The following is a 23,002-nucleotide window of genomic DNA, read 5'->3' as shown; positions in this document are numbered from 1 at the left end:
ACAAATGCCTTCTAAAACAGTAGTTCTCACACTTTCAAGAATTTCAACTTAAAAAAATAGCAGATGTACAACCTCACAGAATCACTTCGTGACTCACAGCGAGCTTGTATATCTGCTAAAATGCTTTCACAGTTTTAATGGGTTAAACCATGTATTATTGCTGTTGGTTGGAAACGTCCTGTCGTCCAAAACGTTACTTTCAAGAATTCAAAAATAGCGTATCTCAAAACATCTCATTGCTCAAATGCGGTTACAAAACATCTCAACTCAAAGCGAGCTTGTAGATCGGCTATTTTTGTAACTTTTGCGTGACACTGTAGTATGATGAAGTAGAGCATTCATTTACAAATATTTACCGATATTTATATGTTATAGAACACGTTTATGCCATATCACTATAGTACAATATCCCAAATCAGACAATTTCCAGTCTAATATCATGATATGGATATAATATTGATACTAGGGATGTCCCGATCACGTTTTTTGGCTCCCGATCCGATTCCGATCATTCGAAAATTACGTGATCGGCCCCGATTTCCGATCACCCGATCCGATCGGGACAACCCTATATAGAATACATGTGTAGAATACATAGCGCGCCACCGAGTGGCGCGCCACGAGCTTGTAGGTCTGCTATTTTTTTTAAATCGTTAAATGTGCTTGAAATCTTTAATTTCGACGTCAGGCCTAAATGGGTTAAAAATAAAAAATAAATAAAAATAAAACACCCTCTGTTGTCCTCTGACCTTTTCACTTCTTGAATCTTTTCTTTGCTCGGCTTCTCCGCACTTCCCGTCTTCTCTCCCTCGTTCTTGTCCTCCACTTTCTCCATCTTCACCGCAGCTTTTCTAGGAGCTATGTTAAAGAAAATACAGATATAAAGTGTATTTATTATTAAAAAAAAAAAAAGAAAACGGAGTGGGGTCTATGCAGTTGGGGGACAGGGGTGGGGGGAGGTTGACGGAAGCAATATTTTGCCATCCTCGCCAGCTGATAAAAAAAACAGAACATTTACAGACACCTATTTTGTGTGTGTGCGCGTGCGTGCGTGCGTGCGTGCGTGCAGCTGAGCTATGCAAATCACACGCTCACCAAAGAAACTGCTGATGGGGGCTTTCTTGGCGGAGTCCTTCGCCGGCTCCTTATCTTTCTGCTCTTTTGCTTTTTGACTTTTAGGGCTTCTTTTTTCGCCTTTTGCCTTGTCCTTTTCAGACGTCCCTCGCTCCGTCTTTCCCCGCGCCTCATTTTTCTTCCCCGCTGCCCTTTGGTCTTTCTCTCCTTTCTCCTCTTCGTCATCAGAGTTGTTGTTCTTCTCCTCCTCCTTTCCTCTCTCCTTCTCTGCCTTCTCTTCTTTCACGTCTCGTTTCTCTGCCTTCCCTCCATCGTTTAGGGCTGTCGCGATTACAAATTTCGCTAGACGATTAATTGTCACACATAATTGCGTTTAACGATTTGATTCTGGTTTGGCATTGAGCATTGGAACATATGAATACATTTTTTATTTAATTTGGCTTTTAAGCTACATATACAAAAGGTGTAATGGGAACAGACGACAAATAATTTAGATAAATTAATAACTTTATACATTATATGAATAAAGGAAATACAAGCTCAAAATGCGAGTTGTAGATCGGCTATTTCCACTATTTAAACAAATCCAACGTGGAAATGATTAATTAATTAATTGTGCCAGGCCTACCGTCGTCGTTGGTTGCCTTACTCTCCTTCTCCTCCTCCATTGGCGTGGTGCTGGTCACATCAGTCCCTGCCTCCTCCATTGGCGTGGTGCTGGTCACCTCCGTCCCTGCCTCCTCCATCGGCGTGGTGCTGGTCACCTCGGTCACTGCCTTCTCACTGCTTTCGTCTTTTGCTCCCTCTTCCATTGGTTCCTCTGCCTTTTCTGCACAGAGAGAAAGAGGGAGAGATAGAGAGAGGTGGGGAGAAAAGAAGTGGAATCACTGAGGAGATAAATGCCAGTGGATTCATAGGTCGACCTAGTTCTTTTACTTGGGGAAGTTTATGGGTGTTTTATACATCACAGCAGGCCCCCTGAAGTAAATCACACAGGATTGATATTCATATAGAGGGCTCTTCTGTTACCCCTCAAAGTGAGAGAGAAAGAGCGAGAGAGAGAGACTCGAATATAAGTAGCTGAAGTGCAGGTACTTTACAAGGAAAGACAACACCTATTGAAACTTAACTACACCCACTACACTGGAGAAATGATGAACACGTCAGAAATGCTGAGCAGACCCAGTTGACCTTGGATCGTGGCGAAGAGGATACGATCTTAAGTGACAGTGATGGGGCACAGACGGCAAGCACTTCGGTTACGAAGACGACTGACTGCTCAACCGGCTAAGTGTTTCAACAGAAACAATAGTGAAATCTGCATTTTGATCCATGGGAAAAAGAACATGGTCAGAGATTGAGCCAATAGGACTTGGCTGCCATTGATAGAGCACCCGGTGGAGCAGTTAGGGGTTAATGCCATTGATAGAGCACCCGGGGAGCAGTTAGGGGTTAATGCCATTGATAGAGCACCCGGTGGAGCAGTTAAGGGTTAAGTCAGGGGTCATCAATGTCTGTACACGGACGAATGTGTCTGTGGTATTAACCTCGCCTCACCAGGCTTTCCACCACCTCGGAGGAAAGCCTGGTCTCTGTTTCAAAAGTCTGTATGATCCTCTCGGGAGCGGATGATATCGTTACGTCATGTTGTAGTATTGTTTTGTAGTCGACAGGCAGGAACAACAGGCGGCAACTTCCTTTTCCCTCAAACAGATTTTTCTCAATAAAAGCTACAGGCTACGAGAGCTTTTATTGAGGGAAAAGGAAGGAACCTTCCTTTTCCATCAATAAAGTTGCCGCCTGTTGTTCTTGCCTGTCGACTACAAAACAATACTACAACATGACGTAACGATATCATCCGCTCCCGACCGGATCATATACCGAAATGAAATGGTGCCCAGGCTACCGTGGTATAGACTTGGCCTTGTCCTTGGGAAATGTTTGATTTTCCTTTTACACACCATTATACCGTTCGTATTTTGATCATAAGACCCAATTACTGAATGCCAAGTCTCCAGGTTTTCTTCAAAATATGTATGACACTTATTTACGACGACACTATGGCATATTAGGAGTCCAGTACTAGCCTGGTGTACTAGTGGTTCTCATATGTTTTATTTGCAAGGACACCCTCAACTCTGAGAGTGTAAAATAGAACGAAATGGAGGGTCCATTTGGTTCCATTTGAACACTCTCAGAGTTACAGACCTGCTATGGCCATTCAGAGCTCTTTGTGTTTCTGGTAACATTATTTTCCAGTCATTTTGTATGTCCGTGACAAAAATGGAATTTTGACAAAAAAAAATGACCCCTGGGTTAAGTGTCTCGCTCAGGGACATTTGGACACAGAGTGGGTAGGCCAGGGGAATGAACCAGTGACCTTCCGCCTCTTCAGACAGTCTCTCTCTATCACTGTCTCTGTCTCTCTACCCACCTCGCCCCGAAGCTCTGCTCATGCATTAATGCAATATGTAAAGGAAAAACAGAAGAGCAACTCTTCCTCCTCAGGTGAGCCAGAATGTCAATGCAGTATGTAATCAGACAGTGTCAGCAAGAACAGTCCGTCAACAGCTTACACAGAGAGGGATTTTATAGCGAGAGTTGCGGGTGCATAAACGGCTCATTACAAAGACCAATGCAAAGTTGAGTTGAGGAATAACAAATAAAATACATACAGGCAAGGTGAAAATACATACAGTGGTGTGGGGAAAAGGTTATATGGACAGATAAGTCGTCCTTCACCATATTCTCCAAAAGTTGGCGAGTTGGTTTGACCCTGCCCTACAGAGGTCCAGTGGTGTCGTTATGGTGTGTGTGTGTGTGTGTGTGTGTGTGTGTGTGTGTGGTCCTTAAATTATAACTTCATCGTCATCTGGGGACCACCTCCCAAAAACTAATCATGTGGGACCCACAGGTTGAGAAGCACCGCTAATGGAAGGGTCACTGTATCCCATTATGAATCACTTCTATCCTGAGTGATGCCCTCATGCCCTCATTCCACACACAGGGCATGCATGAGGTACAGTATATGATAATGTGAATCATATGTTATGACCCTCACAGATATGGGAGAATTTGGACCAACAAGAGACAGCGCTCTCCACTACCACCACCACGCCAAACGATGGAATATTATTGATAGAATGGTATTCCATCACAGCAGTTCTAGAGACGACACTCGATGTTTACTGATACACATTGTTGATTCTTCGTTTAATTTATATCAATAATCAACCAACCAACATGAATGTGTTTTACCGTTTTATTATTATTAATGTGCAATTATTGAGAGAACTGAGTGCACTTGCCTGTGAAGAAGGTTTACGCGAGTGAAACTCACGATTTTCCTCATTAAATAAAAAAATGTCATAATAAAAGTGCAAAGTGCGACGCAGTGTGTGTGTGTGGGAGCTTCTTCTATTGCATTTGGCTGTCTTCCTATTTCACTCCCACACACCTGGCACTATGGAACTGGATGTTTACTGTACTGTATGTCTGTGTACAAGAGTTTAGAACCTTGTGCTTATGGAAGATGTGGGCTGTTGCAAGTTGCAACTCAAAACATCGCTGGATCAAATCCCCACCCTCACAGCCGGGCCAAATTGTGGGCGGGATGAGGACACGGAAGGAGAAAGTGCTCTGGAAACCAATCCCTCAACTACTTAACACAGAGGCAGCATGGAGCAAGGCACTGGATCCCCGGCTGCTCTGGCACAGCGCCGGAGCCGCTAAGTGGCCCACAGCAGAAGATTGGGGTTGCTGGGTTCATTCCCCAGGTGCAAGGCGGGCGTTTGAGTGTTAACCCATTAAGTCCTGGGGCCGATTCCAAAAAAATGTCCTAACAGTTTTCTGAAGATAAAAAGCACATGGAACATATGCTGCTAAATATCAGTGGTGCTCAAAACAGACCCCCCCCCCCCCCCCCCTCCGACAATAGTTAGTTCCAGGGACCCCCAGAAGCAAAGACTATATTCAAAAGGTTCACGCAGATTATCATGATTAAAATAAATAAATAGCAGCTCTACATGTTCATAGTGCAGCACAAAGTGACAAGCTATGAACTTGTAGATCTGCATTATAATCTTTTTGAACAGCCAAAAGCATTAAAAAAAATGGCTACAATTTCAAATGACAGATGCTTTCCCAGGTTTTACCGGGTTAGGCAGGATGCAAGCTCTCACAGAGAGAGAGAGAGAGAGAGAGCGCACTCGGCAGACGTTTCCTTGATTAAATAAACATAGCTGACTTTAATGAATCCCTGCGAAGGTGGTGGGGTTTGGCTAATTACCTCCTCCAGTGTGCTGGTCAGTGCCGTCGACGCGGGGCCTTTTCTTCTGTTGACCCTGCTGGGCCTCTCTGTCCTCTGGCCTCACCTCCTCCAGCTGGCTCTCACTGCCGCTGCTCTCCTCCAGCTTCCTCTTGGGGAACATCTTCCTGGCTGTCGGCGGAGGATAGGAAGAGGAACTGGTTCAGGTAGTGGTGGAAAAAGTACTCACATTGTTCACTTTAGTAGGTATTGGTGTCAAAATGTACTTTGGAAGTACCAAAAAGTACCCGTTTCACAAGTTTCCAAATGTAATTTGCCTTTTTTATTTTTTTTAATAGCAGATCACAATGTGTTGTAATGCGACACAGATACAGTACACCAGGGGTGCCCAAAAGGTAGGTTGTGATCTACCAGTAGAACAAGTAGACCACATGACATGCTCCTAAAATATATAATAAAATATATACAAATATTTTTGGCAACTGCCACTTGAGTTAAGGTGATTGATACATGACATAAAAAGGACATAAAAAGGACCTGTCAGCTCAAACCCACAAAGCAATACATTGTTTTCAAGAGTGTTGCAGACAAACATTACAAAGTTATAATATATACATTAAAAGAAACCTATACCAATTCCTATTTTGCCCTTCTATTTCCCATTTAAGTGTGTTTGTCTTATATCTAACGCTAGTTTAAAACAATTTTCAGCAATGGGATAATATTTTTGGGCGTGGGTAGATCTTGCTGAGCTGGTCAGTTTAAAAGTAGTTAGAGTCAAAGAAGTGTGGGCACCCCTGCAGTACACAATGCGACACAGATACAGTACACAATGTGACACAGTTTTTCACATTGACAAAGTTTAAATGGGGCTGAAGTGGTTAATGTATGATTTCTAATAATAATAATCCAAATCTACAAAGTAACGAGTAACTCAAGATTTCAAATAATTGTAGTGGAGTAAAAGTACAATATTTGTCTTTGAGGTGTAGTGGAGTAAAAGTAAAAAGAATTGGAAATACTCCAATAAAGTGAAAGTACCTTAAAATTGTACTTAAGTACAGTACTTGAGTACTAGCCTGGCTAGTCCATACTAATTCACAGATTCACGTCTGGCCACTGCGAGGCTACTTGAGTACATGTACTTAGTTACTTTTACACCACTGTTTTGGGAGGGAGGAAGAGGAGGAGGAAGAAGAGGTTCAGCAGGGAGGCATTCATTCTGGCTGATAACACCCAGCCGTCAAAACCACACAAAGAGATGATAAGTTATGAAATGCATTTTTTTTCTCCTTCTTCCAGAGAACAAATGAAACTCGAGCAAGACTCCGGACTAATGAAAAACTCCTCAGAGATATTAACTCAGAGATATGCAATGCTGCAAAAGTGCTTAGTGTTTGTTCAACTTTCTCTGCAAGATCTTATGCAGCAGCGGCAGTCCTTATGGGAATTGGAAACAGTACGCAGTACAAAACTGAGCATTAACCACTTAAACCCTATATACTGTACCGTACTTTGATGTACAAACATCGCAAAGATATTATTATTATTATTAATTATTTGTCAATTTATAAAATAATGTTTCCTGCTCCAAAACATGTCCTCCAAGAGTTCCCTGCATGTTGGGGGGCAGACAGTACCAGTACTAGCAACAAAAAAACTGTTTTTTCTTGTGGAAAGATGTCATTGAAACTTAAAAAAAGCTTTAGTTTAATTGTAATCCCCAGTTACACATCTGAGCAACAGAGTTAGTATTACATTTTGCAGACGGTGCAAAATCTGAAAAAGAGAGAGGGGGGAAAATGATATATTATTTCTCAGGATACTTATACTAATTATTATGTTGATTCTAGCTATTAACAAAGGTAAATTAGGCATAATAGACTGATATTTTAATTCCACATATCTGCTGGAGTGTGGAAAAAGGTAATTTGCTTGGTGTGCTGCGCCACACCAATGCAGAACGAGTAAACCGAGTCAAACACTGCATGCATCTCTGCTGAAATATCACACAGTCATCAGATAGAGAAAGGGAAAATGTGATGAACGGGGGGGAAGGGGGATGGGGAATAATAAAGAAAAGAATTGGAATCCACACACAAAAGAAAAAAAACAGCAAGCTGCGTTGGATCTTCCTGCAGAGACGCAGGGCCAAGACAATAGAGGCACTTCGTTCTCGTCACTGTCGGGTGGAAACCTTGTACGTTCCAAAAAATGTCCATTTTCAGGACAATAGAAAATGTTCAGAAATAGAATAGAATAGCAGGTCTACAAGCTCACTTTTAGCTTGACATTCTCTCGTATGACGTTAAAGGAGTGGTTCAGCCAAAACATTACTTGCTTTCTATTAATTATACACCACATGAAGGTTTCTTTGTTTTTGTTAATAATTTGTCAAAAACAATCTCCATGAGTAGGCTTCATGGTAGCGCTGCACGATTCTTGCTCAAATCTCGACTTCCCTTCACAAGAATATTGAGATCACGTTTCTCACACAATTCATTTATTTATTCCTTCCTATGAAAATGTGTCTTTAGTTTTCTGAACATTATTACATTCAAAATGTGGCACCTGGAGCCAACTACTGTGGCTTAAACAGACAACATCAAAGTGCTTGACTTAAACCTCCCTTAAAGTCTCTCTCTTGTCGCAAAAACACAAGAGTAACTAAAAATGTATTGGACAGGCAACTAGTACTGCATGATTCTTGCTCAAATTTAGAAATTAGATCGCATAGGTGTCTGAATCTAGTTCTAGTACTTAATAGGGTGTGTAATTGATAGAAAACAAGTCCATTTCTGGGGAACTACTCCTCAAGTGATGAAATTTGGAGATACGAGGTTTCTAACCCGACACTAGCGACGCCTCTCCTTTGTTAATGAAAGAATGCTGACGCCTCGCAGAGAATAAGAGGAGGAACACAGGTAATAATAAGCCGCTTATGTTCTCTACTCTAAATATGCAATACTCCTGCTGAATACCTTATTTAATACCTTGATGTACTCTTAAAAATACGGTTTGAAAGGCTCCCTAATACTCAGTTGAGTCCTTTTTTGCATAATCCACATCGACAGACTGCAGGCATGGGAACGGTTATTTAATCGCCCACCCCCCAGCCCCCCTAATTCGTGATCCAAATGGATTTAGAAGGTGAAATTGATCAAAGATCACACCTTTAGACTGACCTGAGCCCCTCTCCCCTACTGCTAATTAATTCCCCCCCCCCCCCCCCCCCCCCCCCTGGAACTGAGGAGGGGGGACTGGTGCCTTCAGGGGTGTCCAGGAAAGAGGCTCCTTCGTCAAGCACGAGTGGCTGCACCTCGGCCTCTCGTGATTTACAGTATACATAAAATAAAGGAAAAGTGAAATCTCTGTGTTCTTGCTGTTCTGTCATACAGAGTCGCAGCACATGTTGTTGTGAGCTTGAAGATTGGCTATTTTCGGTGCACTTAGCAACATGCTTCTGAAATCAGTCAAGGTGACTGAGAACTTTAATCCATGAGTATAATCTCTATAAGTGGTCAAAGTATTGAAAAGATAAAGACCAAGCCTGATAACGCTTACGATAAAGAGGTCGTTTTAAAAATCGTTCTAACTCGGATTGGATGGAAGACAGCATGTTCCACTTTCAGCAGGATTGTATGAACGATAGAAGCATCAACGACAGCCATTAAAAGAAAATCCATCTGACATCTGGGACGCGAGATGATTGAGACCATTATGATCAGCTAATGCTAGCAGCCTAGTAATCTCAGGTAGGGTACAACCATCTCACCTCCTTACAATTAATCATCAGAGTCAGAGTATGCATTATAGCAGGGGTCTTTCAGCGCCACAGAGTCTTCACACGATAGCGAGAGTGGCAGTCACAGAATAATTACAGTGCAGACATAACCTGCCGTAATGATAATGTTGGTGTCAGCCAGACACTCACCGGTCTTGCGTTTGGGGACTCCATTGGGGGAAATGGAGTTTGGGGTCCCGGGCGTAGAGGTGGCGGACGTGGCGGCCGGGGTCGCGGGCGTCGCTGGGGTGGAAGGTGCAGGGGGAGGAGACACCGGGGTGGGAACAGCTTTGAACACTTCGTCCTGTTGAGAGTGAGACAGACAGAGAGGGGTCACCTGTAGGTCTATAGAGTTGTTCTGATACAGATGCCAGTATCGGGAAAAGCTGTCGGTGCTGCCTAAAATACTGGTATGGGTGAGTATGCCAGTCGATGCCATTATGATACGATAATCACACAATATCATTACAATAATTTCTGAATAATAGTTATTTTGAATTCTTCAGTTGATGTTGTACTTCTCAAACTTTTTTTCATTTCAAGTTCCCGCAACCCGCATAATTCTGAGTGTACTACAAATGGAACCAAATGGACCCATAGTTTTGGGTTATGAGATGGTAAGAATCGGTAAGGAAAGAAATGGTATCTGAGTGGTAAACGGACGACGGTATACCAATTTGAGATAATTTCCCAATTTGAGATAATTTCCCCCTTCAATGACGTGACCAACATACAGTAGGGACGCCAGGTTTAAAAGCAATCATGTGCCCCGAGGATATCACAGGTTCAAATCCTGAATGCAGAAAAGCTGGGGACAGCGGATAAAATAAAATAAGTGATGCACTCCTCCCCCTTAAAGATTTTTTTCGAGAAGCCTCGGGGGGGGGGGCCCTCGCTCGCCACAATGAATAAAGATTCAACCAATTACACGAGGCAGCGCTGGGAAAAGGAGGCCACACGTGGCAATATATCAGAGGTAGAGTGGCCTCCGTTTCAGGTCGACCAACTCATTATTTTGAAGAGATGTTGGTTGGAAAACATCTGATGCGTTTCTGTTTCCTGTCCATCAGAAATCCAAATTAAGGGGGGCCAATTAATCTCAGAGATTTTGGATGTGAAATTTGATCCATCCTTCCTTTACTCGTTTCTACCTTGTAATTATTTCTAGAGAGCTCACTGAAATGTGACACATATCCTTTGAAGATAATTATGGTTGCAACAACAATTACAAAATACTGGCTTCAGAGGAGCATTCCCTCCACTTCTTATCTTATAACATAATCACCTCCATTTGCTTAATGGAGAAAATTACTTCCAACTCCTAAAAGAGAGGAGGGATACATATTGCTGGTACTGTAACTGCAATATGAATTGTAACCATCTGTGCTTCTCTTTTTACGATTGTGTCCCCGTCCTTTCTTCAAATAACTAAAAAAGTTAAACTGTCCAAAAAAAAGAGATGCCCTATGGCTATTCCCTATTTTATACTTATTTTATCATTTGAAAAAAAGCCGATCTACAAGCTTAGTCACAATGCATCACAATTGAGTTTGTGATGCACTTTGTGTGATACATGCACAGTTCAATCTGGTGACTCAGTGCAGACACACAAGAGCAACACAGGCTACACTCAATACAAAGCACAATGTAATGACCTTCCTCCAAACAAACTGAAGGACTTGTCATGATCATGGCTAGAAGCCATTGTAAGAAGAGGAATCAAGTCTAGTTAACTCAATCTTGCGTAAATAATCTCTGTTCATTCCCGTTATCCTCAAGACCTCAGGTGCCAATAAATTCCCTCAGAAAAGCTCTGAGAAGTGTCTTTTTTTTAATTAAAATTTTTATTCCGGAATCTGGACTGCTTGCATGCCATTTTAACAAACCTGCCAATAAACATCCCTTCACCTCCAAGGCCTTTATTGTCACATGCTTGCTTGCTCATAATTGCTAGTAAATACAGCAGGTAGCGATGGACCTCCTCACTCTACCTCCATTTCTTTTCTAGCTCACTCAGCGTACTAGTCTACTTATAAAGTACATTCGATCACGAAATGTGATCACACGACACGGACATGAGCTGACGACATTGACGTCACACAGACCCTCGCAGCTACGCGGACTCATCCGGAGGAACCGGGATTGGTTTCTTCACGCGCCATAACTCTGAGAGTGTACAAATGTACAAGTGCACATTTGGCCTTTGGGCACCAGATCTTCCATGTGGTGTAGCTCTGTAGTAAAGAGCAACCAGCTGGTGTGTGTTGACTGCATGAATGTAGAGCAAGGCAGTGCTGAGAGAGAGAGAGAGAGAGAGAGAGAGGCATGATGCTCACTCAGCATAATAATGCCATCTCTGGATAAATAGGTATTGCAATCCATCCCCAGAAAATGAAAACAAAAAAACAGTAAAAGTATACATCAACCCACCAGGGCAGCAGTTTTTGATTTCATAGGTGGAGGAAACGGGGGCACACTTAGTAGTACAGGCATGCACACATTCTCACAAGGGCTTTAGTGTTTTTCAGATACGCCGTAGGAGAACAATCAAAAGTGCTCTTGTTCTGCCTCAGATTCTCTTCCTTCCAGCTTGTTGTTCCTTCCTTGCCTCCGAGATGCCACTGACCCCCTGCCTGCCTGCTGCTGACGCAGCTACAATAAATAAACACAGAACAAGAGCTAAAGATTCACTACATTTAACAGACAACATTTAATTTATAAGGATAGGTGTTTTCATCGCCCTTTTTAGGTACTTTAGAATGAGAGAGTGACTGGCGGGTGGGGTGGGGTGGGGTGGGGTGGGGGACCAGGGAGCTTGAGTGGGCGCCGTTTCAGTGTGGTCCTTGTGCAAGCAGCTTCTCCTGTTGTTTTTATACAATGCTACTGGAGTTTTTGGATTGTAAAAAGTCTAAATTAAACCCCTGCAACATATTCAGATATTTAAGCTTATCGTCGCTGTCGGGCAGAAATCTCTCATCTCCATATTTGAACTTTTTGTGTTTTTTGTTTTAATAAGTTAATGCCCTACTTGATCATACTACAGCGTCACACAAAAGTATCAAAAGTAGCAATCTGCAAGCTTTTGAGATTGTATATCAAAAGTAGCATTTTGGACATAATGAGGTTTCCACCCATCAGAGACGATATGCGTGAGCCTGCTCTTTTACAGTAAAACCTAACCCCTGTGGCATCCCTCTAGGTTGGACATAATCCTCATTGACCCTTTTAGACCTGAGGACGATTCTACAAAATTAATGACTTCTAAAACATGACAGTTTTCACTCAGACCCCTTTTCCACCGGGGTTGAACCGGTTCGGTTCTTTCTTCCCGCTAAATATTGAACCAGTTCAGAGTGTTTCCACTGAAAATGAGTTGGTTCCGAACCATAAACGTTCGTTCCCAATGTGAACCACAAAACGGTGGTTCAGCTTTGTAATTGCACGCAGCGCTTTGTGAACCGAGATGATATAAGTGGGTGTGTCAGTAGGTTGGAACTTGTCAGTGGGTTGGAACTTGGGAGGACGTCGCAGACACAGTGACACACGCAACAGATATCTTTGAACAAAAATACGTTTACATTAATTGCCAACGCAAACATGAAACGATCCAAACGTATACGGATGCATCGCGATCCAGAATCCAGCTGAGACTTGCGGGGCGTTATAATAACTTGTAACCTTGACATCACAACCTCGTGGATACTGTTTACATCGGTTTGTGTTGTGCAACGCCCTCGGGGCACATAATAGCGCCACCAAATGAACCGGCCGTCAATCTGGTGGAAATGCAGCCGGTTCGCGACCGGTTCGCAAAAAGCACCAAGGTTCGGAACGGCACTGGTTCTGAACCGAAGTTCTTTTGGTGGAAAAGGGGCCTCAGAGAAAAAAAACATGTTTCTATGTCAGTGGTTCTCAAACTATTTCATGTCAAGGACACCCAGAATTATATGTAAATGGCCGACAACGCCCATCTGAAAATGTGTTTTTCCAGGGACCCCCCAGAAGCAAAGATTTGAGTTTAAAACGAATATATATTCAAAGATTTGCGCCACATGTTCATGATTTTCCAAAATAGCAGCTCATAGCGCTGCACTCTGTGCCACGCTATGAGCTTGTAGATCTGCTATTTTTCAACAACTAAAGCATAACATAATGCTTAAAACAACAAAAGGGACATTGTGTTCAATATTTGATTAATGTCTTCTATTTTTGAATATGTTATGTATATTTGTAGGTGCCTTTTATTTCATTGTTAATGGTACAAGATACCAGGGTTGTGGCTCTTTCAGAGCGGGAACTCTGGGGGGAGGGAGGGGTAAAAAATTTCAACAATTTTTGTATGGTATTTTTGACTCATATGTGACTTGAAAACTTAATAAAGAAAACACCAAAAGGGGTTCCCGCCCAGAATGGGCTAAGTGAAAATTGTGGGGAAATAGCCCGAAATACAAGTCTACATCGTATGGAGGCTTGTAGATTGGCTATTTTGCTATTCATCATACAACAAAGGCTTAAGTGGTTAATACATGTAAGAAGAACATGACATAATATGTACCTTTTCCTTTTTTGCAGTAACTTGTTTTTCTTCCTTTTTAGTGACTTTTTCTTCCTTGTTGGTGACTTTTTCTACCTTTTTAGTGACTTTTTCTTCCTTTTTGGTGACTTTTTCTTCCTTTTTGGTGACTTTTTCCTCTTCCTTTTTAGGGACTTTCACCACCGTTTCCTCGTCATCATCGCTGTCCAGGATCTGCCGACTGTGCTTGACAACCTTCCTGACGGGCGATGCCGTTTCCTGGACACCATTCTGCACTTTGAGGGGGCTTTTCACCGGCCTGCATGGAGGGAGGGACAGGGGGAAAAAACAAAACAATCACAAAACAATCAGACTTCATTCGGAAAACGCAACAAATGTGCATGTACCTGATAGACAGCAGGACAACCGTACAAAAAGAGACTAGATTAGAATATGATGGACAATCTTGAATTATAGTGCAGTGGTTCTCAAAGTGTGGTCCGGTAAGCCACAGGGGTCTTTGAGTATTTTTTACTTTGACCTCTCTATTGATGATAAACGTATAAGGATGAGGCTGGCAGGTCACTGCGTCAGTAGCCTGACCTAAGCAGAGACATTTCTGGCCTAGATGGGAGGGTCGCGCCTCAGAAATGCGCGCACCCTGATTGGATCTCATCGATCTGTCCGTCACCCCCGGCCCCTCCTCTCCCCCCTAGTGCAGCGCTACGTCACATCATTTAGAGCGACGCCCACCCGGAAGGGTTGACTCCCACTTTTAGACTGGTTCAGCCCACGGCTTTTTCCAGGCTTTCATCTTTCGCGCACACGAAATGAAAGCCTGGGTATCGAGGCTACTGCGTCAGGCACCCAGAACAGGATGCAAGTAAATTGACTCTATGGGAACCAACCCAGGGTAAAGCCAGGAGGGGGAAGAAGCACACCATCCTATGGGAACCAACCCAGGGTAAAGCCAGGAGGGGGAAGAAGCACACCATCCTATGGGAACCAACCCAGGGTAAAGCCAGGAGGGGGAAGAAGCACACCATTACGGCAAAACAGTTTAGCTAACAGCACTGACTGTAGAGCTCAGGAACCTGATTGGATAGGAGAGTGTGGAGGGCAGCGATCCAGGAGTCCAGAGTTCAATTGGCTAGACCACACTCTCGCAGTAACTAACTAATAAACCTATTAGGTACATACATGGTCACACCATTATCAAAAGGATAAAAACGCAAAAGATCCAGTGGCTTAATAATTACATTCCAATTTGAAGCATATTAACTAAAATATTTGCTTCTGGGGAGCTCCTGGAACAAAAATTTTATATGGGGGTCCTTGACATTAAAAGGTTTGATCACCACTACAGCATAAGTGTTTCAGAAAACCCTATTTATTAATATTACTTATTATTTGTTATTTAAAAAAAAGACCGGTGCAGGTGCTGAAAAGCAGGGTAGTTTTGTAGCCCCGGTCCAGGGCTAGGTAGTTTTGCAACAAATAGATTACACTGGGGTTGCGACACAAACACTTATTATGAAACATCCATGTTTCATCCGTGTCCATAATAATATTATGAACACTACTACTACATACTACAGTAACATACTTACTCCTTAACTGGCGCTTCAGTCTTTTTCTTCACCTCTTTACTCTTGGGTTGAAAGAAGGATCTGAATGAACGACGCAAAACAACAAGCAAACACAAAATAACACTTTATCATCACAATGCCTCCATAACAGGTCGTGTCATGTTAGCAAACTATGCTAGGTACGTACGGCCTGTAGGTATTGTTGTTGTTATTCATATTTGTGTCTTTTAGTTTGCAACGCCATTTGCATTTGCTAGACAATGTCAAAGTAGAAACTCCTTTCCATTAACGTCAGTCCCTGACAGTTATTAACACTAAAACAGTTGCTTTATCATAATGTAAACCGTAGACTAGAAATGACGTTTGTTGCGTTCATATGAGCGGAAGTTAAGCTGACAGTCTGATACAAAGACTAGGTTAAACCACAAGACCATGAACACATAAACAGACATTATCGCCATAAATGAGCTACAGTATATAGTATATATAGACATTTAGACACTTACGCGATGCTTCGCTGCATGATGTCCACAGCCTGTCGTTCTGTGCTTTATATCCAGAAAAATACGAATTCACAACGTTAGAGGTAGTCCCACATAAACAGACACACACACACACACAACCTAGCACCGCGCTGCACAATGTAAATGCATTGAAATATTCGGCGCCAAAAAATATCATAGAGTTTCTCCCGGGAAAAACCAATGCGTTACTTACTGTGTGTGTGAGTAGAAGGGTGTATACGTCGAATGTGAGCCTGCCGCCTGGTGTGGTGGAGTGGTCACTGCAGACCCGATGCTGACTGGTCCTGATGCTGCGAGTGTGGGAAGATGTGGTAGTGTCTGTGGTTGTCAATCTGTGGGTCGGGACCCCCTGGGGCCCAGGGGGGGTCCCCGTGATTTTGAGGGGGGCCCAGATGATTAGCTTGATATGCAACATTGTTTTCTCACTCAACAGTAAACAAACCAATATACCATATAAGTGTAGGGTATCTGCACATTTATAAAGTGACAATTTAAATACTTTTAACACGTGTTTAATAGGCTACATCTAAAAGGAATATATTACTAATAATACATAAGACCATTATTACATCACCAACAAAGTATACTATGCCAAATTGTCATAATATTACCTAAAAAAAGAGGCACAACTTGTGAAAATAGCTGATCTACAAGCTCACTCTGTGTCACGATGTGTTGTATAAGCTTATAGATTGTATAGGCTATTGTATAGGCTATTTTCAAAATATGTTTTATACATTTAGAAAATGTGTGAAATGCGACAATCTGTGTAATGTAATGAGTACTTTTACTTTTGTACTTTAAGTATATTGTGATGCCAGTTCGGCATACTTTTACTCAAGCATAGTGGAATTGCTAATGTGAGACTTCCTCCAACCCTGTGTATTACCTATTCATGAGCCTATTCTATGAATGAATCTTGAAACAGAAACGGATAAATAATGCAAGCAGAGCACACAGTTTTATTCTCTCAACACAGGTGCATGTAAATCGTTTACAAGTGCAGTAGTCTCAAACTGTCGATTTCTCACCTTCTCCATTCACTAGAGCAAAGTGGGATCCAGGGAACCCCAGGAGTCCTTGAGGAGGTTCTGGGTAAAATAACATCAATGTAACCACTTAAACCCCATAAATACTGTATATATATTTCTGACAATTTCTAACAAGAAAAATCTTGTGTGCAGTTCAAATATTCATTTGGGGGTCCTTGATGATGTTGAAGTTTTTTGCGCTAAGAGGGCCTATATGACATTCAAAGTCTGCTTATTCAGATTCAGAGGTGAATAATAATAATAATAATAATAATAATAATAATAATAATAATAATAATAATAGTAATAATAATAATAATAACTAGAAAAAGTGCCCTTCCGGGCACAGGTCTCCACCAGGTTATCCACAGATCCGTGCAGTTAGAGGTAAAAACACTTTTCGGCCAGTTATAGCGCCACCTTGAGGCTGAGTTGAAATTGTTCATGTGGCATTTCGTCCTCGGCCTAGTGGGAATGTGGGTGCACAATTTCACGGAAATCACGCGATGTGTTCATGATTTGCAGCATTTTGTTTGAAACTGAGCACTCCTGTGAACTTTGGAAGCCAATCTTAACCAATCAGGATGGAGTCTGATAAATCTGAAAGACCCGTTTCGTTGAATGGCTCTAGAGAGACTGTGTACCAATTTGCGTGATGTTTGGACAAAATCTGTAGGTGTACTGTGCAAAAACTTGTTTTGCACAAAGCGGCCTCCTGGTGGCGCTATAACAGGCCGTTCTGGAAAGTTTGGGGCAGAGGTTCATGGTTGGCATCCAGGGAGTGTGTGTGCAAAATATGGCATCGAAAAACTTGTTTTGCACAAAGCGGCCTCCTGGTGGCGCTATAACAGGCCGTTCTGGAAAGTTTGGGGCAGAGGTTCATGGTTGGCATCCAGGGAGTGTGTGTGCAAAATATGGCATCGACCGGGTTAACGGTGGCCGAGATTAGCTGTTCACGGACACACGGACACACGGACACACGGACGGACACGCGGACGGACGGAGTGCAAAACATACTCTCCCCACATGCCTTCGGCCTGGTGGAGACAATAATAATAATAATAATAATAAGGGTAGTAATAATAATAATAAAGCATATATCTACGAATAACACATTTTTAAAGCACTGTACAAATATTTCAGAATAAACTGATTTTAAAGATCTGATGAGATGTTTTCCATCTGAGTGGTTCTCAACCTTCTCTGGATCAATTCAGGGCCTACTTGAAAAGTGTTTTCGGCTACCGTGTTAACGTGTTTAGTGGTCAGATGGGTGTGGACACTGTGGGTATGTTAATATACTGCTCTTCTATTGAGACATTCAGACACAGGATCAGGATCAGACACATTGTTTTTACCTGATGGTCAAGATTCAATAATACCATGAACAAGCAACATGCTCAATGCAGGTAAAAAAAAATGTCAGCATTTACGCAGAAATGTATATAGGTATCATACTGAAAACTCACTTTTCACATCAAGATTCTGAAGGAAAAATACCAAGATTATTTTCTTTACATTTAGTTTTCTAAATATGTATTAACATTAAAATCATAACGTTTTGCCATTTACTTGGGGGCCATGACTCCACTTGCAATGTTCGCATTCCCCACCCAGGCCCACAGGTTGAGAAGACCTCTAGGCTGTTCTGTCTCACTTTCTGGTGAAGGTTTCTCCAATAATACGAGCAACTTTCCTCTCCCCAGCTCCCCCTTGACCGCCTCCACCTCCAGTTCCCTTCTTCACGCCATGCACAGAAAAGGCTCCAGACGATATCCTTCAGGTCCCACGCAGCTACTGCTGCTGCTGCTGCGCAGTGGTGGAAAGTAGTTACATGTACTGTACTGTACTGTACTGTACTGTACTGTACTGTACTGTACTGTACTGTACTGTACTGTACTGTACTTTTACTGGAGTATTTCCAATTTTCAGTGTTCCTACTACTCCACTACATCTCAGAGGCAAATATTGTACTTTCACTTTAATTATTTGAAAACTTTAGTTACTATAGTTACTAGATTATTACAAAACATACATTAACCACTTAAGACCTATATACTGTACATTTCGGCCATTTGAAAATAGCAGATCTACAAGCTCACATGCTGTACCCATTCTACAAACTGTTATACAATTTTCAATCATTGTGAAAATGGGACATTTTGATGACTACGTTAACATTACTATAAAATACTTTTGTACTTTTACTCAAGTAAACTTTGAATTCCGGACTTTTACTTGTAGTCAGCGGATAACAATAAAATCTACATTTATCATTTATTAATCTACAAATTTCTTACCAAGAAATGTCTTCACCAATGTGTTTGTAAAGGTGTCTATTAACACATCTCACATTGGTTGAAATTCAGTTTCCCTAGGAGAATCTGTGACAGCTGCTGAAAGTCGGGTTACCATTAACAACCTATATAAGACAAAAGATTCAAACGCTAAAAATGGCCCTAGCCACTTGCCCAAACGTGACGACAACCACATCACATTGTGATGACAGCTATGGAGTGTTTTTCGTGCAAAACAAAATGCTTGGAATGGATTCAGAATCATGCAGAAAACCTCTTAGTTTGACCCGTCACATGCTATTTAAAGTGAATAGAAACTCGAGTGGCAAATCGCAAGTGAGTTTAACGTAATTTAATGTAATCAGACTTTTCAGTTTGGATGTATGGGCTGTCAAGGCCCGAAAGTAGTTTTTTGCCACTCAGCGTCTACTGAGTGGCTAAAAACTACTTTCTAAAAAAAAGACTTTTCCCGCATTACTTCTGGGTATGATGATGTCACGTGCATACCCTCTATATAGGTTGTTAATGGTACCCCAATTTTCTGCAGCTACCACAGATTCTCCTAGGGAAACTGAATTTTAACTTCTTGGTAAGAAATGTATTCCCAGATTGGACATTCTTCTGATAACATTCCCTGATTAGCAGTAGTATTTCTATATTGCAGTAATGATGCTTTTACTTAAGTAAAACGTGCAAGTACTTTTTCCACCACTGCTGCTGCGGTCTTATTGGGCGACCAGCCGGCGGTGGCTTGAGGCGGTAGGCCTTTCAGCTTGGCTCCTCCCATCGATGGCGGGGCGGACAGGAGAGGGAAGTGGCTCTGGAACGCCTGGGGGAACGGGATTGGCTTAGGCAGGCAGTAGGGTAGCAGGAAGGGATGAGCCATTGGCTGGAGAGCTGTCGGTCAAAGAGAGAATCAGAAGAATTATAGTATCAGAAGTGTGTCTGTCTGTGTGTGTGTGTGTGTGTGTGTGTGTGTGTGTGTGTGTGTGTGTGTGTGTGTGTGTGTGTGTGTGTGTGTGTGTGTGTGTGTGTGTGTGTGTGTGTGTGTGTGTGTGTGTGTGTGTGTGTGTGTGTGTGTGTGTGTGTGTGTGTGTGTGTGTGTGTGTGTGTGTGTGTGTGTGTGTGTGTGTGTGTGTGTGTGTGTGTGTGTGTGTGTGTGTGCGCATGTGCGTACGTGTTGGAAGTATAAGTACATTACTTTACTCAAGTACAAATTTGAGTAACTTGAGTATTTCCATTTTGCAATACTTCTAGGATACAACACCAGTGACAATACACAGACATGTATGTGTGGAGGAATCTATTGGCATGATGACTTACGGTTACCTTTGCTTTTACTTGTATGAGACTATTTTTATATTCTATATTTTATAGTAGTTCTTCCAACACGTGCGTACAGTACGTGTGTCATGTCATTGGTGACTCACCTGCGTCCAGCAGCGGTCCTGTTCCTCCACAGAGAGGCAGCGTGCTGTCAGAGGGGAACAGAGGGAAGGGCAGCGGCCCGCTCTGGAGCAGCTGGAGAATGGACGGATGGATGGGTGGATGATGACAGTGAGGTGAGATGATGCATGGGGAGGAGGATGGCCTCTTCTGAGGGAACGGGGACTGCCTACGCAACACTACCCTGCTGTGAGCGTCCAAACATCGGGGCCTTGGGACAACCTGACTAGGACCAGGTCATCTGACCACTTTGGGTGTTTCTCCATAGGCCTACTTGTTACGCTCCTTTTACACCAACTATATTTGCCTAAAACAGCCGATCACAAGCTGTGTTGGCGATATATCCGGTGTAATTATTTTGTCCCAAGCTGTCACTAATAACTTTCATTGGTTACATTTTCATGAAAAAACCACTGACAGACCGATATCACTTTTTCTTAAAAAGAAATGTTGCGATGCGTGTGACGTGTTGAGATCAGCTATTTCTTATGCTTTTATGTGACACTATAAGTATGACAAAGTATGATTTATGAAAAAACATGAGTTTGAAATGTGGAGATATGAGGTTTCTACCCGACGGCAGTAACGAGACGAGATGACAGAAGACATTTGGACAGGATGCAGTGTGTAATGACCTGGTGGTGACAGGGGGGAAAGCCGGGGTAGTTGACCAGGATGAGCTTGCTGAAGTTGAACTTGTAGGTGAACCTCTTCCCTTTGGTCTTGTGCAGGATCCTTTTGTTGTAATAGTATCTGGAAGAGGCAACGACAGGATTGGTGTGTGATGCTATACTCTTCTTAACCACTAGACTAGACCAGGGATATCCCTTATATGGACCTGGGGAGATATTAGACTTTTGAGGCCATCAGGCTGAGGCTCTGAGCCACTGCTACACTTACCCACATTTTGACTCCCACGGGGAAACCCGATCCGGGTCACGGCACCAATGTAACGAACTCGGGTCTCCCACGTGAAAGTCCAATATCTTAACCTTTGGTCTAGTGGTTAAGATATTGGACTTTCACACGGGAGACCCAAGTTCGAATCACAGGCGTTTCATATACATGTGTTTGTGTGTGTGTTTGTGCATGCCATGCCATGCCATGCCATGCCATGCCATGCCATGCTGCATGGTCCCACCTCACCTGAGCGCTCTGCTGAGCTTGTCGTAGTTCATGTGAGGCTTGCCCTTCCTCTCCCCCCACAGCCTGGCCAGCCTCTCTGGGTCCCTGATGACGAACTCCCCCCACTCCCCTCCCCAGCCAATAGCCCCGCCCTCGCCCCGCCCCAGCAGCTCAAGCAGGAAGTGCCAGAGCTGCACCTGACGGGAGCCCGGGGACCAGGCCGGCTTGTAGGCCCAGTCAGGGAACAGCACTGCTGGAGAGAAACAATATGTGAGTAGATGTCTATAGTCTCATATCGCATAGCCAGACAACTATTCCACAATCTCCGAATGCTATATAGATGTATGACCGGACGTATTTGAAAATTGTGGGAGGCAACAGTCTGGCCATGCGAGACTATAGTAGATGCCATGCCACTAGATACTGCTCTCAGAGGAAAATATTGTACTTTTTTGTATTTTTTTTTACAGTAACAGTAACAGTATTTGATCACTTTAGTTACAAGTTACTTTTCAGCTCGCAGCGTGATGTGACGTGCTGTGAGCTTTGATATCGGCAGGTGAAAACATTTTGAAAATAGGGCCTTTTAACACTATCAGTTGAAGTTTATGTGAAGCTATAACAGAGTTTCTTTGAGGCAGTTTGGTTTATAAAACGACTTGAAAAGTAATGATATTTTGCAACATGCACAGAGGGCAGTTTTATCATGCATGGCCCGAGTGCACTTCAGGCAATGCCATGATAAGAATAAAAAAATATTGTTTGTTTGTCTCCTCTGACACAGACAAGGCCATAGAGATTCACATAAAGTGCAGTCGTGAGTGCGTGAGCTTGTGCCTGTTGCAAAATGTAAAGCCTTGTCCATCTCTCTCACTCCCTCATCCACACACACGCACACACGCACGCACGCACGCACGCACGCACGCACGCACGCACGCACGCACGCACGCACGCACGCACGCACGCACGCACACACACACACACACACACGCATACTTATACTTACTTCTACTCCAGTACGGTGAAGGTATGGCTCCTAATGAAGGATTACAGGTGCCGTGCATCTGCAAAAGTCACCGTGAATTTTACAGTCTTAAAAGCTAATTGCCATATTCATCACCCTGATCCACCGCGTACCGAAAGGAAATAAAACAGAGATACCGTTATGTTGATCCACCGCGTACCGAAAGGAAATAAAACAGAGATACCGTTATGTTGATCCACCGCGCACCGAAAGGAAATAAAACAGAGATACCGTTATGTTGATCCACCGCGCACCGAAAGGAAATAAAACAGAGATACCGTTTTGTTGATCCACCGCGTACCGAAAGGAAATAAAACAGAGATACCGT

At 42.8% G+C, this 23,002-nt stretch overlaps 1 protein-coding gene across 3 annotated transcripts in view; it reads right to left on the bottom strand.

Moving 5' to 3' along the window:
* lig1 (ligase I, DNA, ATP-dependent) overlaps positions 1-15,897 on the bottom strand; it is an 83,418-nt gene extending 67,521 nt beyond the window's left edge. Inside the window, exons 1-9 of one of the 3 annotated variants that reach the window (XM_083781401.1) lie at positions 15,734-15,897; positions 15,249-15,308; positions 13,681-13,957; positions 9,276-9,429; positions 5,363-5,512; positions 1,839-1,903; positions 1,703-1,799; positions 1,096-1,395; positions 750-858 (exon numbers count right to left, since the gene is read on the bottom strand). In XM_083781401.1, the coding sequence (XP_083637527.1) occupies positions 750-858; positions 1,096-1,395; positions 1,703-1,799; positions 1,839-1,903; positions 5,363-5,512; positions 9,276-9,429; positions 13,681-13,957; positions 15,249-15,308; positions 15,734-15,750 (1,229 nt within the window). In that variant the 5' untranslated portion in view covers positions 15,751-15,897. Of the gene's footprint in view, positions 1-749; positions 859-1,095; positions 1,396-1,702; positions 1,904-5,362; positions 5,513-9,275; positions 9,430-13,680; positions 13,958-15,248; positions 15,309-15,733 lie in introns of all 3 variants that reach the window. The other 2 variants (XM_083781402.1, XM_083781400.1) reach the window with 2 other exon arrangements.
* Between the last annotated feature and the right edge of the window lie 7,105 nt (positions 15,898-23,002).

Source organism: Protomyctophum parallelum (assembly GCF_964188405.1).
Source record: "Protomyctophum parallelum genome assembly, chromosome: 14".
Classification (NCBI taxonomy): Eukaryota; Metazoa; Chordata; class Actinopteri; order Myctophiformes; family Myctophidae; genus Protomyctophum; species Protomyctophum parallelum.
This window is presented reverse-complemented; position numbering and strand designations above follow the sequence as displayed.